General features: G+C 56.3%; 1 protein-coding gene across 1 annotated transcript in view; it reads left to right on the forward strand.

The window, feature by feature from the left end:
* The first annotated feature begins 40 nt into the window (after positions 1 to 40).
* The window catches only part of LOC121274023 (proline and serine-rich protein 3-like), a 193015-nt gene continuing 178259 nt past the window's right edge, over positions 41 to 14796 (forward strand). The window contains exons 1-4 of the mRNA XM_041181153.1: positions 41 to 104; positions 5156 to 5258; positions 5458 to 5768; positions 7690 to 7847. Of these exons, the coding sequence (XP_041037087.1) occupies positions 91 to 104; positions 5156 to 5258; positions 5458 to 5768; positions 7690 to 7847 (586 nt within the window). The 5' untranslated portion in view covers positions 41 to 90. The remainder of the gene's footprint in view (positions 105 to 5155; positions 5259 to 5457; positions 5769 to 7689; positions 7848 to 14796) is intronic.

Here is a 14796-nt window from a genome sequence, read left to right on the forward strand (position 1 = left end):
CCCACAAAATCGCCCACAGGCTCCGCCCTCTCCCTGGGACCCCGCCCCCTCCTCCTGGAAGCGGGCGGTTAATGAAGGCGCGAGCCCGAAATGGAGAAGAGGAGGTTTGAGAGAGAGAGAGAGAGAGAGGGAGTGAGGATGAGGGAATGAGGGGGGGTGAGGGTGAGGGGGGTGAGGGTGAGGGGGGTGAGGGTGAGGGGGGTGAGGAGGGTGAGGGGGGTGAGGGTGAGGGGGGTGAGGAGGGTGAGGGGGGGTGAGGGTGAGGGGGGGCTGAGGTGAGGGGGGCTGAGGGGTGAGGGGGCTGAGGGTGAGGAGGGTGAGGGGGGGGGTGAGGGGGAGGGAGGGTGAGGTGGAGGGGGGGTGAGGGAGCGGGGGGGTGAGGGGGGGTGAGGGTGGAGGGGGGCTGAGGGTGAGGGGGGCTGAGGGTGAGGGGGGAGGGGGGGGTGAGGGTGCGGGGGGGTGAGGGGGGTGAGGGTGAGGGGGGCTGAGGGTGAGGGGGAGGGGGGGGGGTGAGGGTGCGGGGGGGGTGAAGGGGGGTGAGGGTGAGGGGGGCTGAGGGTGAGGGGGAGGGGGGGGTGAGGGTGCGGGGGGGTGAGGGGGGTGAGGGTGAGGGGGGCTGAGGGTGAGGGGGAGGGGGGGTGAGGGTGCGGGGGGGTGAGGGGGGGTGAGGGTGAGGGAGGGTGAGGGTGAGGGGGGGTGAGGGTGAGGGGGGCTGAGGGTGAGGGGGGTGAGGGTGAGGGGGGCTGAGGGGTGAGGGGGCTGAGGGTGAGGGGGAGGGGGGGGTGAGGGTGCGGGGGGGTGAGGGGGAGTGAGGGTGAGGGGGGTAAGGGGGGGTGAGGGTGAGGGGGGCTGAGGGTGAGGGGGGCTGAGGGTGAGGGGGAGGGGGGGTGAGGGTGCGGGGGGGTGAGGGGGGTGAGGGTGAGGGGGGTGAGGGGGGGTGAGGGTGAGGGGGGGTGAGGGTGAGGGGGGCTGAGGGTGAGGAGGGTGAGGGGGGGTGAGGGTGAGGGAGGGTGAGGGGGAGGGGGGGTGAGGGTGCGGGGGGGTGAGGGGGGTGAGGGTGAGGGGGGTAAGGGGGGGGTGAGGGTGAGGGGGGCTGAGGGTGAGGGGGGCTGAGGGTGAGGGGGAGGGGGGGTGAGGGTGCGGGGGGGGTGAGGGGGGTGAGGGTGAGGGGGGTGAGGGGGGAGTGAGGGTGAGGGGGGGGTGAGGTGGGTGAGGGTGAGGGGGGTGAGGGTGAGGGTGCGGGGGGGTGAGGGTGCGGGGGGTGAGGGTGAGGGGGGTGCAGGGTGGAGGGGCCTGCGGGTGAGAGGGGTGTGAGAGGGGTGCGGGTGAGGGGGGTGAGAGGGGGTGAGTGGCGTGAGGGTGAGGCGGGGGGTGAGGTTGCGGGGCGGGTGAGAGGGCGTGAGGTGTGAGGGGGGGGGTGAGTGTGAGAGGGGGGTGCGGGGGGTGAGGGTGCGGGAGGGTGAGGGTGAGGGGGGGGTGCGGGGGGTGAGGGTGAGGAGCGGGTGAGGGGGGTGAGGGAGAGGGGAGTGAGGGTGAGGGGGGCTGAGGGTGAGGGGGGCTGCGGGTGAGGGTGAGGGGGGCTGAGGGTGAGGGGGGATGAGGGTGCGGGGGTGTGAGGGGGGGCTGCGGGTGAGGGGGGGTGAGGTGAGGGGGAGCTGAAGGGTGCGGGGGGGCTGCGGGTGAGGGGGGTTGAGGGAGAGGTGGGTTGAGGGTGAGGGAGGGTGAGGGTGAGGGGGGGTGGGGGTGGGGGGGGTGAGGGTGAGGGGGAGGGGGGGGTGAGGGTGCGGGGGGGTGAGGGGGGTGAGGGTGAGGGGGGTGAGGGTGCGGGGGGGGTGAGGGTGAGGGGGGGTGAGGGGGGTGAGGGTGAGGGGGGTGAGGGGGGGTGAGGGGGAGGGGGGGTGCGGGGGGTGAGGGTGAGGGGGGGTGAGGGTGAGGGGGGTGAGGGGGGGTGAGGGTGAGGGGGGTGAGGGTGAGGGGGGTGAGGGGGGGTGAGGGTGAGGGGGGTGAGGGGGGTGAGGGTGAGGGGGGGTGAGGGTGAGGGTGCGGGGGGTGAGGGTGAGGGGGGGGTGAGGGTGAGGGGGGTGAGGGTGAGGGGGGTGAGGGTGCGGGGGGTGAGGGTGGGGGTGAGGGTGACGGTGGGTGAGGGTGAGGGGGGTGAGGGGGGTGAGGGTGACGGTGGGTGAGGGGGGTGAGGGTGAGGGGGGTGAGGGTGACGGTGGGTGAGGGGGGTGAGGGTGCGGGGGGTGAGGGTGACGGTGGGTGAGGGTGAGGGGGGTGAGGGTGAGGGGGGTGAGGGTGCGGGGGGTGAGGGTGAGGGGGGTGAGGGTGCGGGGGGTGAGGGTGAGGGGGGGTGAGGGGGGTGAGGGTGAGGAGGGTGAGGGTGGGGGGGGTGGGGGTGAGGGTGACGGTGGGTGAGGGTGAGGGTGACGGTGGGTGGGGGGTGACGGTGGGTGGGGCTGAGGGGGGGTGAGGAGTGCGGGGGGGTGAGGGTGGGGGTGAGGGGGGTGGGGGTGCGGGGGGTGAGGGGGGTGAGGGTGCGGGGGGTGAGGGTGACGGTGGGTGAGGGTGACGGTGGGTGAGGGTGAGGAGGGTGAGGGTGGGGGGGTGGGGGTGAGGGTGACGGTGGGTGAGGGTGAGGGTGACGGTGGGTGGGGGTGACGGTGGGTGGGGCTGAGGGGGGTGAGGGTGCGGGGGGTGAGGGTGGGGCGTGAGGGGGGTGGGGGTGCGGGGGGTGAGGGGGGTGAGGGTGCGGGGGGTGAGGGTGGGGGTGAGGGGGGTGAGGGTGAGGGTGGGGGTGAGGGGGGTGAGGGTGGGGGTGAGGGGGTGAGGGTGCGGGGGGTGAGGGTGGGGGTGAGGGGGGGTGAGGGTGCGGGGGGTGAGGGTGGGGGTGAGGGTGCGGGGGGTGAGGGTGGGGGTGAGGGGGGTGAGGGTGCGGGGGGTGAGGGTGGGGGTGCGGGGGGTGAGGGTGAGGGTGCGGGGGGTGAGGCGGGGGGTGAGGGTGGGGGTGAGGGGGGTGAGGGTGCGGGGGGGTGAGGGTGAGGGGGGTGAGGGGAGGGGGGTGAGGGTGACGGTGGGTGAGGGTGAGGGGGGTGAGGGTGGGGGTGAGGTGAGGGGTGGGGGGTGAGGAGGGGAGGGGTATGAGGGAGGGGGGGTAGTTAGGGGTGTGAGGGATGAGGGAGGGGGTAGTTAGGGGTGTGAGGGATGAGGGAGGGGGTAGTTAGGGGTGTGAGGGATGAGGGAGGGGGGTAGTTAGGGGTGTGAGGGATGAGGGAGGGGGGTAGTTGGGGTGTGAGGGATGAGGGAGGGGGTAGTTAGGGGTGTGAGGGATGAGGGAGGGGGTAGTTAGGGGTGTGAGGGATGAGGGAGGGGGGTAGTTAGGGGTGTGAGGGATGAGAGAGGGGGGTAGTTAGGGGTGTGAGGGATGAGGGAGGGGGGTAGGGAGGGGTAGGGGGTGAGGGAGGGGGTAGGGAGGGGTGGGGGGGTGAGGGAGGAGGGTAGGGAGAGGTGTGAGGGATGGAGGAGGGGGGGGTAGGGAGGGGTGGGGGGGTGAGGGAGGGGGGTAGGGAGGGGTGGGGGGGTGAGGGAGGGGGGTAGGGAGGGGGAGGTGGTGAGGGAGGGAGGTAGGTAGGGAGGGTGGGGGGGTGAGGAGGGGGGTGTGAGGGAGGGATGGGGGGTAGGGGGTGAGGGAGGGGGTAGGGAGGGGTGGGGGGGGTGAGGGAGGGGGGTAGGGAGAGGTGTGAGGGATGAGGGAGGGGGGTAGGGAGGGGTGGGGGGGGTGAGGGAGGGGGGTAGGGAGGGGTGGGGGGGGTGAGGGAGGGGGGTAGGGAGGGGGAGGTGGTGAGGGAGGGAGGTAGGTAGGGAGGGTGGGGGGAGGGAGGGATGGGGGGTAGGGGGTTGGGGGTTGAGGGAGGGACGGGGGTGAGGGAAAGATGGGGGGTGGGGTGTGAGGGAGGGATGGGGGGGTGAGGGAGGGATGGGGGGGTGGGGGGGGGTGAGGGAGGGATGGGGGGTAGGGGGGGGTGGTGGGTGAGGGAGAGGGAGGGAGAGAGTGGGGGTGAGGGAGTGAGTGAAGGAGAGGGTGTTGGAGGGGTTGAGGATGAGAGAGAGAGGGGTGAGGAAGAGGGAAGGAGTGGGGGTGAGGGAGGGAGAGGGTGAGGGAAGGAATGAGGGGGTGAGGGTGGGGAAGGGGGTGAGGGAGGGGGGAAGGGGGTGGGTGAGGGAGAGGGAGTGAGGGTGGGGGGTGAGGGAGAGAGGGGGTGGGTGAGAGGGAGTGGGGGTGAGGGAGTGGGGGTGGGTGAGAGGGTGAGGGAGAGGGGGTGCGTGAGAGGGTGAGGGAGTGAGGGGATTGGTGAGGGAGAGGAGAGGCTGGGGGAGGGAAGAGGCTGAGAGTGAGGGAGTGGACTGAGGGGGGAAAGGGGGGTGTGAGACCGATGGGGGAAAGGGGGCGGGACTGAGGGGGAGAAAAGTGAGAGACTGAGGGATTAAGGGACTGGGGAGGGGGAGGGAGTTTGGATATTGACGGGGTTAAGGGGTGGCGTGAAGGAGGGAGGGAGTTTGGGTATTGATGAGGTTAAGGGGTGGAGTGAAGTGGGGGTAGGAGGGAAGGAGTTTGGGTATTGACGGGGTTAAGGGGTGGAGTGAAGGAGGGAGGGAGTTTGGGTATTGATGCGGTTAAGGGGGGGAGTGAAGTGGGGGTAGGAGGGAGGGAGTTTGGGTATTGACGGGGTTAAGGGGTGGCGTGAAGGGGAGGGGGAGGGAGTTTGGGTATTGACGGAGTTAAGGGGTGGAGTGAAGGGGAGGGAGGGAGTTTGAGTATTGACGGAGTTAAGGGGTGGAGTGAAGTGGGGGTAGGAGGCAGGGAGTTTGGGTATTGACGGGGTTAATGGGTGGAGTGAAGGGGAGGGAGGGAGTTTGGGTATTGACAGGGTTGAGGGGGAGGGTGCTTGGGTATTGACGGGGTTAAGGGGAGAGAGGGAGTTTGGGTATTGAACGGGTGGAGTGAAGGGGAGAGAGGGAGTTTGGGTATTGACGGGGTTAAGGGGGGGAGTGAAGGGGTGGAGTGAAGGGGAGGGAGGGAGGGAGGGAGGGTGCCCAGGACGGAGTGATGGATTTGCCAGTGGTGTTATCCTGACATTTCTCTCCCTCTGTCTGACAGCTCCCTGTTTAACCGACAAAACCCTTTTGGAGAATCACTCTCCGTTCGCAGTCACTACCACCCATCCTCGCCCCGAAGGCCGCTCCAACCTCGAGGAGGAAAGGTGAGGTGGGTTGAGGATTGAGAGTATGGTGAGGCGGGGGGGGGAGGGGTGTTAATGGAGGGTGCTGTCTGTGAGCTCTGCTCGAGACAGAAAGGAGTATTCCACCGGCCAGGAAGCTTTGGGGCGCGCCATGATGGTGAACGGTGCTGGAGGGATTTTGTAACTGCTGTGGAATGTCTGAATGCCGTTTCGTTCTCAGGTACCGCTGGCGGGAAAATGCCAGCCCCTCGAACCCGGGCTGAGACCAGCGGCCTCTCGCAATTCACCGGCACCCGCTGAGCGTCTGACTGCGCAGGGAGAGCTGTCAGAGCCTGGATCGGACAGCCCCACGGAGGAGTCCTGGCCGTCAACCGAGATCAGCTCCGTGCTGGCTCCCGAGGGAACGTTGGGCGGACAGGATCGAGCAGGGTCGACAGGAGAATCGCTGCAATCCCGCGGGATGGATCGTGCAGACACAGACTGGTCAGAAAGTCCAAAGGATGCACCCACGGAGAGTTCAGTCATAGCCAAGTGAGTGAGAGCAGCATTGAAGTTATAAATCAGCCTCACGAACCTTGCCTGGACCCCTCTGGGTTAGAGACAGAAGGGAAATCAGTCTGGATTCCTGATCACAGTGCACTTATTCACTGGAGGAACAGGCTCGAGAGGGCTGAATGGACCTCCTCCTGTTCCTGTGTAACAGGCTCGAGGGGGCTGAATGGGCCTCCTCCTGTTCCTGTGTAACAGGCTCGAGGGGGCTGAGTGGGCCTCCTCCTGTTCCTGTGTAACAGGCTCGAGGGGGCTGAATGGGCCTCCTCCTGTTCCTGTGTAACAGGCTCGAGGGGGCTGAATGGGCCTCCTCCTGTTCCTACGTAACAGGCTCGAGGGGGCTAAATGGGCCTCCTCCTGTTCCTGTGTAACAGGCTCGAGGGGGCCGAATGGCCTCCTCCTGTTCCTGTGTAACAGGCTCAAGGGGCTGAATGGGCCTCCTCCTGTTCCTGTGTAACAGGCTCGAGGGGGCTGAATGGGCCTCCTCCTGTTCCTGTGTAACAGGCTCGAGGGGGCTGAATGGGCCTCCTCCTGTTCCTGTGTAACAGGCTCGAGGGGGATGAATGGCCTCCTCCTGTTCCTATGTAACAGGCTCGAGGGGGATGAATGGCCTCCTCCTGATCCTATGTAACAGGCTCGAGGGGGCTGAATGGCCTCCTCCTGTTCCTGTGTAACAGGCTCGAGGGGGCTGAATGGGCCTCCTCCTGTTTCTGTGTAACAGGCTCGAGGGGGATGAATGGCCTCCTCCTGTTCCTATGTAACAGGCTCGAGGGGGATGAATGGCCTCCTCCTGATCCTATGTAACAGGCTCGAGGGGGCTGAATGGCCTCCTCCTGTTCCTGTGTAACAGGCTCGAGGGGGCTGAATGGGCCTCCTCCTGGTCCTGTGTAACAGGCTCAAGGGGCTGAATGGGCCTCCTCCTGTTCCTGTGCAACAGGCTCGAGGGGGCTGAATGGGCCTCCTCCTGTTCCTGTGTAACAGGCTCGAGGGGGATAAATGGCCTCCTCCTGTTCCTGTGTAACAGGCTCGAGGGGGATGAATGGCCTCCTCCTGTTCCTATGTAACAGGCTCGAGGGGGATGAATGGCCTCCTCCTGTTCCTATGTAACAGGCTCGAGGGAGATGAATGGCCTCCTCCTGTTCCTGTGTAACAGGCTCGAGGGGGCTGAATGGCCTCCTCCTGTTCCTGTGTAACAGGCTCGAGTGGGCTGAATGGCCTCCTCCTGTTCCCGTGTAACAGGCTCGAGGGGGGCTGAATGGCCTCCTCCTGTTCCTGTGTAACAGGCTCGAGGGGGCTGAATGGGCCTCCTCCTGGTCCTGTGTAACAGGCTCGAGGGGGTTGAATGGTCCTCCTCCTGTTCCTGTGTAACAGGCTCGAGGGGGCTGAATGGGCCTCCTCCTGTTCCTGTGTAACAGGCTCGAGGGGGGCTGAATGGGCCTCCTCCTGTTCCTGTGTAACAGGCTCGAGGGGGCTGAATGGGCCTCCTCCTGGTCATGTGTAACAGGCTCGAGGGGGCTGAATGGGCCTCCTCCTGGTCCTGTGTAACAGGCTCGAGGGGGCTGAATGGGCCTCCTCCTGGTCCTGTGTAACAGGCTCGAGGGGGCTGAATGGGCCTCCTCCTGGTCCTGTGTAACAGGCTCGAGGGGGCTGAATGGGCCTCCTCCTGGTCCTGTGTAACAGGCTCGAGGGGGCTGAATGGGCCTCCTCCTGGTCCTGTGTAACAGGCTCGAGGGGGCTGAATGGGCCTCCTCCTGGTCCTGTGGAACAGGCTCGAGGGGGCTGAATGGGCCTCCTCCTGGTCCTGTGCCGATTGGGTTGGAGCATGTTAACCTTCTCCTTACTGCTGTGTGAGGGGTTTCTTAAACCTCTAACCCCTTTTCTCCCGCTGTCTGTTTGCACCCAGGTATATCCAGCGATTCCGACACGGCAGTCCACTGAGCCGAGAGGACCGAGAGCGTGCTGCCAGTGAACACGGCACAGAGAGCGCTGAGTTCTGGTGGCTCATGAACTCTCCTCCGAGCAGCTCCACACCGACACACGACACCAAGCAATTCAGCCAAGGTGGGAGCAGGATTATTGGGGAATCCTTTCCTGACAGTTACTGCAGCAAAGGCAACAGTAATCCGTTCGCAACTCACACTGCCTGCTATCTGTTATTCTATATATAAACCACCCCGAACCCCTCGATTAGATTCCAGTCTGTAACTCACTCCCATTATCTGTTATTCTATACATAAACCACCCCGAACCCCTCGATTAGATTCCAGTCTGTAACTCACTCCCAGGTATCTGTTATTCTATATATAAACCACCCCGAACCCTTCGATTAGATTCCAGGCTGTAACTCACTCCCGGGTATCTGTTATTCTATATATAAACCACCTCGAACCCCTGGATTAGATTCCAGTCTGTAACTCACGCCCGGGTATCTGATATTCTATATATATAAACCATCCCGAGCCCCTCGATTAGATTCCAGTCTGTAACTCACGCCCAGGTATCAGATATTCTATATATAAACCATCCTGAGCCCCTCGATTAGATTCCAGTCTGTAACTCACTCCGGGTTATCTGTTATTCTATATATAAACCACCCCGAACCCCTCGATTAGATTCCAGTCTGTAACTCACTCCGGGGTATCTGTTATTCTATATATAAACCACCCCGAACCCCTCGATTAGATTCCAGTCTGAACTCACTCCGGGGTATCTGATATTCTATATATAAACCATCCCGAGCCCCTCGATTAGATTCCAGTCTGTAACTCACTCCCGGGGATCTGTTATTCTATATATAAAACTCCCCGAAACCCTTAATTAGATTCCAGTCTGTAACTCACTCCCGGGTATCTGTTATTCTATACATAAATCACCCTGAACCCCTCAATCAGATTCCAGTCTGTAAATCACTGCCGGGTATCTGTAACTCTATATATAAACCACCCCGAACCCCTCGATTAGATTCCAGTCTGTAACTCACTCCCGGGTATCTGTTATTCTATACATAAATCACCCTGAACCCCGCGATCAGATTCCAGTCTGTAACTCACTCCCGGGTATCTGTTATTCTATATATAAACCACCCCGAACACCTTGATTAGATTCCAGTCTGTAACTCACTCCCGGGTATCTGTTATTCTATATATAAACCTCCCCAAACCCCTCGATTAGATTCCAGTCTGTAACTCACTCCCGGGTATCTGTTATTCTGTATATATACCCCCCCCACCGTATCCCTCGATGGGATTCCAGTCTGTAACTCACTCCCGGGTATCTGATATTCTATATATAAACCATCCCGAGCCCCTCGATTAGATTCCAGTCTGCAACTCACGCCCGGGTATCTGATATTCTATATATAAACCGTCCCGAGCCCCTCGATTAGATTCCAGTCTGTAACTCACTCCGGGGTATCTGTTATTCTATATATAAACCACCTCGAACCCCTCGATTAGATTCCAGTCTGAACTCAACCCCGGGTATCTGATATTCTATATATAAAACATCCCGAGCCCCTCGATTAGATTCCAGTCTGTAACTCACTCCCGGGTATCTGTTATTCTGTACATAAATCACCCTGAACCCCTCGATCAGATTCCAGTCTGTAACTCACTCCCAGGTATCTGTTATTCTATATATAAACCACCCCGAACCCCTCGATTAGATTCCAGTCTGTAACTCACTCCCAGGTATCTGTTATTCTATATATAAACCTCCCCGAAAATCTCGATTAGATTCCAGTCTGTAACTCACTCCCGGGTATCTGATATTCTATATATGAACCATCCCGAGCCCCTCAATTAGATTTCAGTCTGTAACTCGCTCCGGGGTATCTGTTATTCTATATATAAAGCCTCCCCGAACCCCTTGATTAGATTCCAGTCTGTAACTCCCTCCCGGGTATCTGTTATTCTATATATTAACCACCCTGAGCCCTCAATTAGATTCCAGTCTGTAACTCATTCCCGGGTATCTGTTATTCTATATATAAACCAACCCGAGCCACTCGATTAGATTCCAGACTGTAACTCACTCCCGGATATCTGTTATTCTATATATAAACCAACCCGAGTCCCTCGATTAGATTCCAGACTGTAACTCACTCCCGGATATCTGTTATTCTATATATAAACCACCCCGCACCCCTCGATTAGATTCCAGTCTGTAACTCACTCCGGTCATCTGTTATTCTATATATAAACCACCCCGAACCCCTCGATTAGATTCCAGTCTGTAACGCACTCCCGGATATCTGTTATTCTGTATATAAACCTCCCGGAACCCCTCGATTAGATTCCAGCCTGTAACTCATTCCCGGTCATCTGTTATTCTATATATAAACCACCCCGAACCCCTCGATTAGATTCCAGTCTGTAACTCACTCCCGGGTATCTGTTATTCTGTATTTAAACCTCCCTGAACCCTTCGATTAGATTCCAGTCTGTAACTCCCTCCCGGGTATCTGTTATTCTGTATATAAACCACCCCGAACCCTTCGATTAGATTCCAGGCTGTAACTCCCTACCAGGTATCTGTTATTCTACACATAAACCACCCCGAACCTGTCGATTAGATTCCAGGCTGTAACTCACTCCCGGGTATCTGTTATTCTATATATAAACCATCCCGAGCCTGTCGATTAGATTCCAGTCTGTAACTCCCTCCCAGGTATCTGTTATCCAAATATAAACCACCCCGAACCTGTCGATTAGATTCCAGTCTGTAACTCACTCCCGGGTATCTGTTATTCTGTATGTAAACCCCCCTGAACCCCCCGATTAGATTCCAGTTTGTAACTCACTCCCGGGTATCTGTTATTCTATATATAAACCATCCCGAGCCCCTCGATTAGAATCCAGTCTGTAACTCACTCCGGGGTATCTGTTATTCTATATATAAAGCCTCCCCGAACCCCTCGATTAGATTCCAGTCTGTAACTCCCTCCCGGGTATCTGTTAATCCTTATATAAAACACCCTGAGGCCCTCGATGGGATTCCAGTCTGTAACTTATTCCCGGGTATCTGTTATTCTATAGATAAACCATCCCGAGCCCCTCGATTAGATTCCAGTCTGTAACTCACTCCGGGGTATCTGTTATTCTATATATAAACCACCCCGAACCCCTTGATTAGATTCCAGTCTGAACTCACTCCCGGGTATCTGTTATTCTAATTATAAACCACCCCGAGCCCTCAATTAGATTCCAGTCTGTAACTCCCTCCCGGGTATCTGTTATTCTATATATAAACCAACCCGAGCCCCTCGATTAGATTCCAGTCTGTAACTCACTCCCGGGTATCAGTTATTCTATATATAAACCTCCCCGAAACCCTCGATTAGATTCCAGTCTGTAACTCACTCCCGGGTATCTGTTATTCTGTACATAAATCACCCTGAACCCCTCGATCAGATTGCAGTCTGTAACTCACTCCCGGGTATCTGTTATTCTGTACATAAATCACCCTGAACCCCTCGATCAGATTCCGGTCTGTAACTCCCTCCCGGGTATCTGTTATCCAAATATAAACCACCCCAAACCTGTCGATTAGATTCCAGTCTGTAACTCACTCCCGGGTATCTGTTATTCTATATGTAAACCCCCTGAACCCCCCGATTAGATTCCAGTCTGTAACTCACTTCCTGGTATCTGTTATTCTGTATATAAACCATCCCGAGCCCCTCGATTAGAATCCAGTCTGTAACTCACTCCGGGGTATCTGTTATTCTATATATAAAGCCTCCCCGAACCCCTCGATTAGATTCCAGTCTGTAACTCCCCTCCCGGGTATCTGTTATTCTATATATTAACCACCCTGAGCCCTCAATTAGATTCCAGTCTGTAACTCATTCCCGGGTATCTGTTATTCTATATATAAACCAACCCGAGCCCCTCGATTAGATTCCAGACTGTAACTCACTCCCGGGTATCTGTTATTCTATATATAAACCAACCCGAGTCCCTCGATTAGATTCCAGACTGTAACTCATTCCCGGATATCTGTTATTCTATATATAAACCACCTCGAACCCCTGGATTAGATTCCAGTCTGTAACTCAGGCCCGGGTATCTGTTATTCTATATATAAACCACCTCGAACCCCTCGATTAGATTCCAGTCTGTAACTCACTCCCGGGTATCTGTTATTCTATATATAAACCACCCCGAACCCCTCGATTAGATTCCAGTCTGTAACTCATTCCCAGGTATCTGTTATTCTGTATATAAACCCCCCCGAACCCCTCGATTGGATTCCAGCCTGTAGCCTGTAACTCACTCCCAGGTATCTGTTATTCTATATATAAACCACCCCGAACCCCTCGATTAGATTCCAGTCTGTAACTCACTCCCGGTCATCTGTTATTCTATGTATAAACCACCCCGAACCCCTCAATTAGATTCCAGTCTGTAACTCACTCCCGGGTATCTGTTATTCTGTATTTAAACCTCCCTGAACCCTTCGATTAGATTCCAGTCTGTAACTCCCTCCCGGGTATCTGTTATTCTGTATATAAACCACCCCGAACTCTTCGATTAGATTCCAGGCTGTAACTCCCTACCAGGTATCTGTTATTCTATATATAAACCACCCCGAACCTGTCGATTAGATTCCAGGCTGTAACTCACTCCCGGGTGTCTGTTATTCTATATATAAACCACCCCGAACCTGTCGATTAGAATCCAGTCTGTAACTCACTCCGGGGTATCTGTTATTCTATATATAAAGCCTCCCTGAACCCCTCGATTAGATTCCAGTCTGTAACTCCCTCCCGGGTATCTGTTATTCTATACATAAAACACCCTGAGGCCCTCGATGGGATTCCAGTCTGTAACTTATTCCCGAGTATCTGTTATTCTATAGATAAACCATCCCGAGCCCCTCGATTAGATTCCAGTCTGTAACTCACTCCGGGGTATCTGTTATTCTATATATAAACCACCCCAAACCCCTTGATTAGATTCCAGTCTGAACTCACTCCCGGGTATCTGTTATTCTAATTATAAACCACCCCGAGTCCTCAATTAGATTCCAGTCTGTAACTCCCTCCCGGGTATCTGTTATTCTATATATAAACCAACCCGAGCCCCTCGATTAGATTCCAGTCTGTAACTCACTCCCAGGTGTCTGTTATTCTAATTATAAACCACCCCGAGCCCTCAATTAGATTCCAGTCTGTAACTCCCTCCCGGGTATCTGTTATTCTATATATAAACCTCCCCGAACCCCTTGATTAGATTCCAGTCTGTAACTCCCTACCGGGTATCTGTTATTCTATATATAAAACACCCGAGGCCCTCGATGGGATTCCAGTCTGTAACTCACTCCCGGGTATCTGTTATTCTATAGATAAACCATCCTGAGCCCCTCGATTAGATTCCAGTCTGTAACTCACTCCGGGGTATCTGTTATTCTATATATAAACCACCCCGAACCCCTCGTTTAGATTCCAGTCTGAACTCACTCCCAGGTATCTGATATTATATATATAAACCATCCCGAGCCCCTCGATTAGTTTCCGGTCTGTAACTCACTCCCGGGTATCTGATATTCTATATATAAACCATCCAGAGCCCATCGATTAGAATCCAGTCTGTAACTCACTCCGGGGTATCTGTTATTCTATATATAAAGCCTCCCTGTACCCCTTGATTAGATTCCAGTCTGTAACTCCCTCCCGGGTGTCTGTTATTCTAATTATAAACCACCCCGAGCCCTCAATTAGATTCCAGTCTGTAACTCCCACCCGGGTATCTGTTATTCTATATATAAACCAACCCGAGCCACTCGATTAGATTCCAGACTGTAACTCACTCCCGGATATCTGTTATTCTATATATAAACCAACCCGAGTCCCTCGATTAGATTCCAGACTGTAACTCACTCCCGGATATCTGTTATTCTATATATAAACCACCCCGCACCCCTCGATTAGATTCCAGTCTGTAACTCACTCCGGTCATCTGTTATTCTATATATAAACCACCCCGAACCCCTCGATTAGATTCCAGTCTGTAACGCACTCCCGGGTATCTGTTATTCTGTATATAAACCTCCCGGAACCCCTCGATTAGATTCCAGCCTGTAACTCATTCCCGGTCATCTGTTATTCTATATATAAACCACCCCGAACCCCTCGATTAGATTCCAGTCTGTAACTCACTCCCGGGTATCTGTTATTCTGTATTTAAACCTCCCTGAACCCTTCGATTAGATTCCAGTCTGTAACTCCCTCCCGGGTATCTGTTATTCTGTATATAAACCACCCCGAACCCTTCGATTAGATTCCAGGCTGTAACTCCCTACCAGGTATCTGTTATTCTACACATAAACCACCCCGAACCTGTCGATTAGATTCCAGGCTGTAACTCACTCCCGGGTATCTGTTATTCTATATATAAACCATCCCCGAGCCTGTCGATTAGATTCCAGTCTGTAACTCCCTCCCAGGTATCTGTTATCCAAATATAAACCACCCCGAACCTGTCGATTAGATTCCAGTCTGTAACTCACTCCCGGGTATCTGTTATTCTGTATGTAAACCCCCCTGAACCCCCCGATTAGATTCCAGTTTGTAACTCACTCCCCGGGTATCTGTTATTCTATATATAAACCATCCCGAGCCCCTCGATTAGAATCCAGTCTGTAACTCACTCCGGGGTATCTGTTATTCTATATATAAAGCCTCCCCGAACCCCTCGATTAGATTCCAGTCTGTAACTCCCTCCCGGGTATCTGTTAATCCTTATATAAAACACCCTGAGGCCCTCGATGGGATTCCAGTCTGTAACTTATTCCCGGGTATCTGTTATTCTATAGATAAACCATCCCGAGCCCCTCGATTAGATTCCAGTCTGTAACTCACTCCGGGGTATCTGTTATTCTATATATAAACCACCCCGAACCCCTTGATTAGATTCCAGTCTGAACTCACTCCCGGGTATCTGTTATTCTAATTATAAACCACCCCGAGCCCTCAATTAGATTCCAGTCTGTAACTCCCTCCCGGGTA

Source organism: Carcharodon carcharias (assembly GCF_017639515.1).
Source record: "Carcharodon carcharias isolate sCarCar2 chromosome 29 unlocalized genomic scaffold, sCarCar2.pri SUPER_29_unloc_2, whole genome shotgun sequence".
Classification (NCBI taxonomy): Eukaryota; Metazoa; Chordata; class Chondrichthyes; order Lamniformes; family Lamnidae; genus Carcharodon; species Carcharodon carcharias.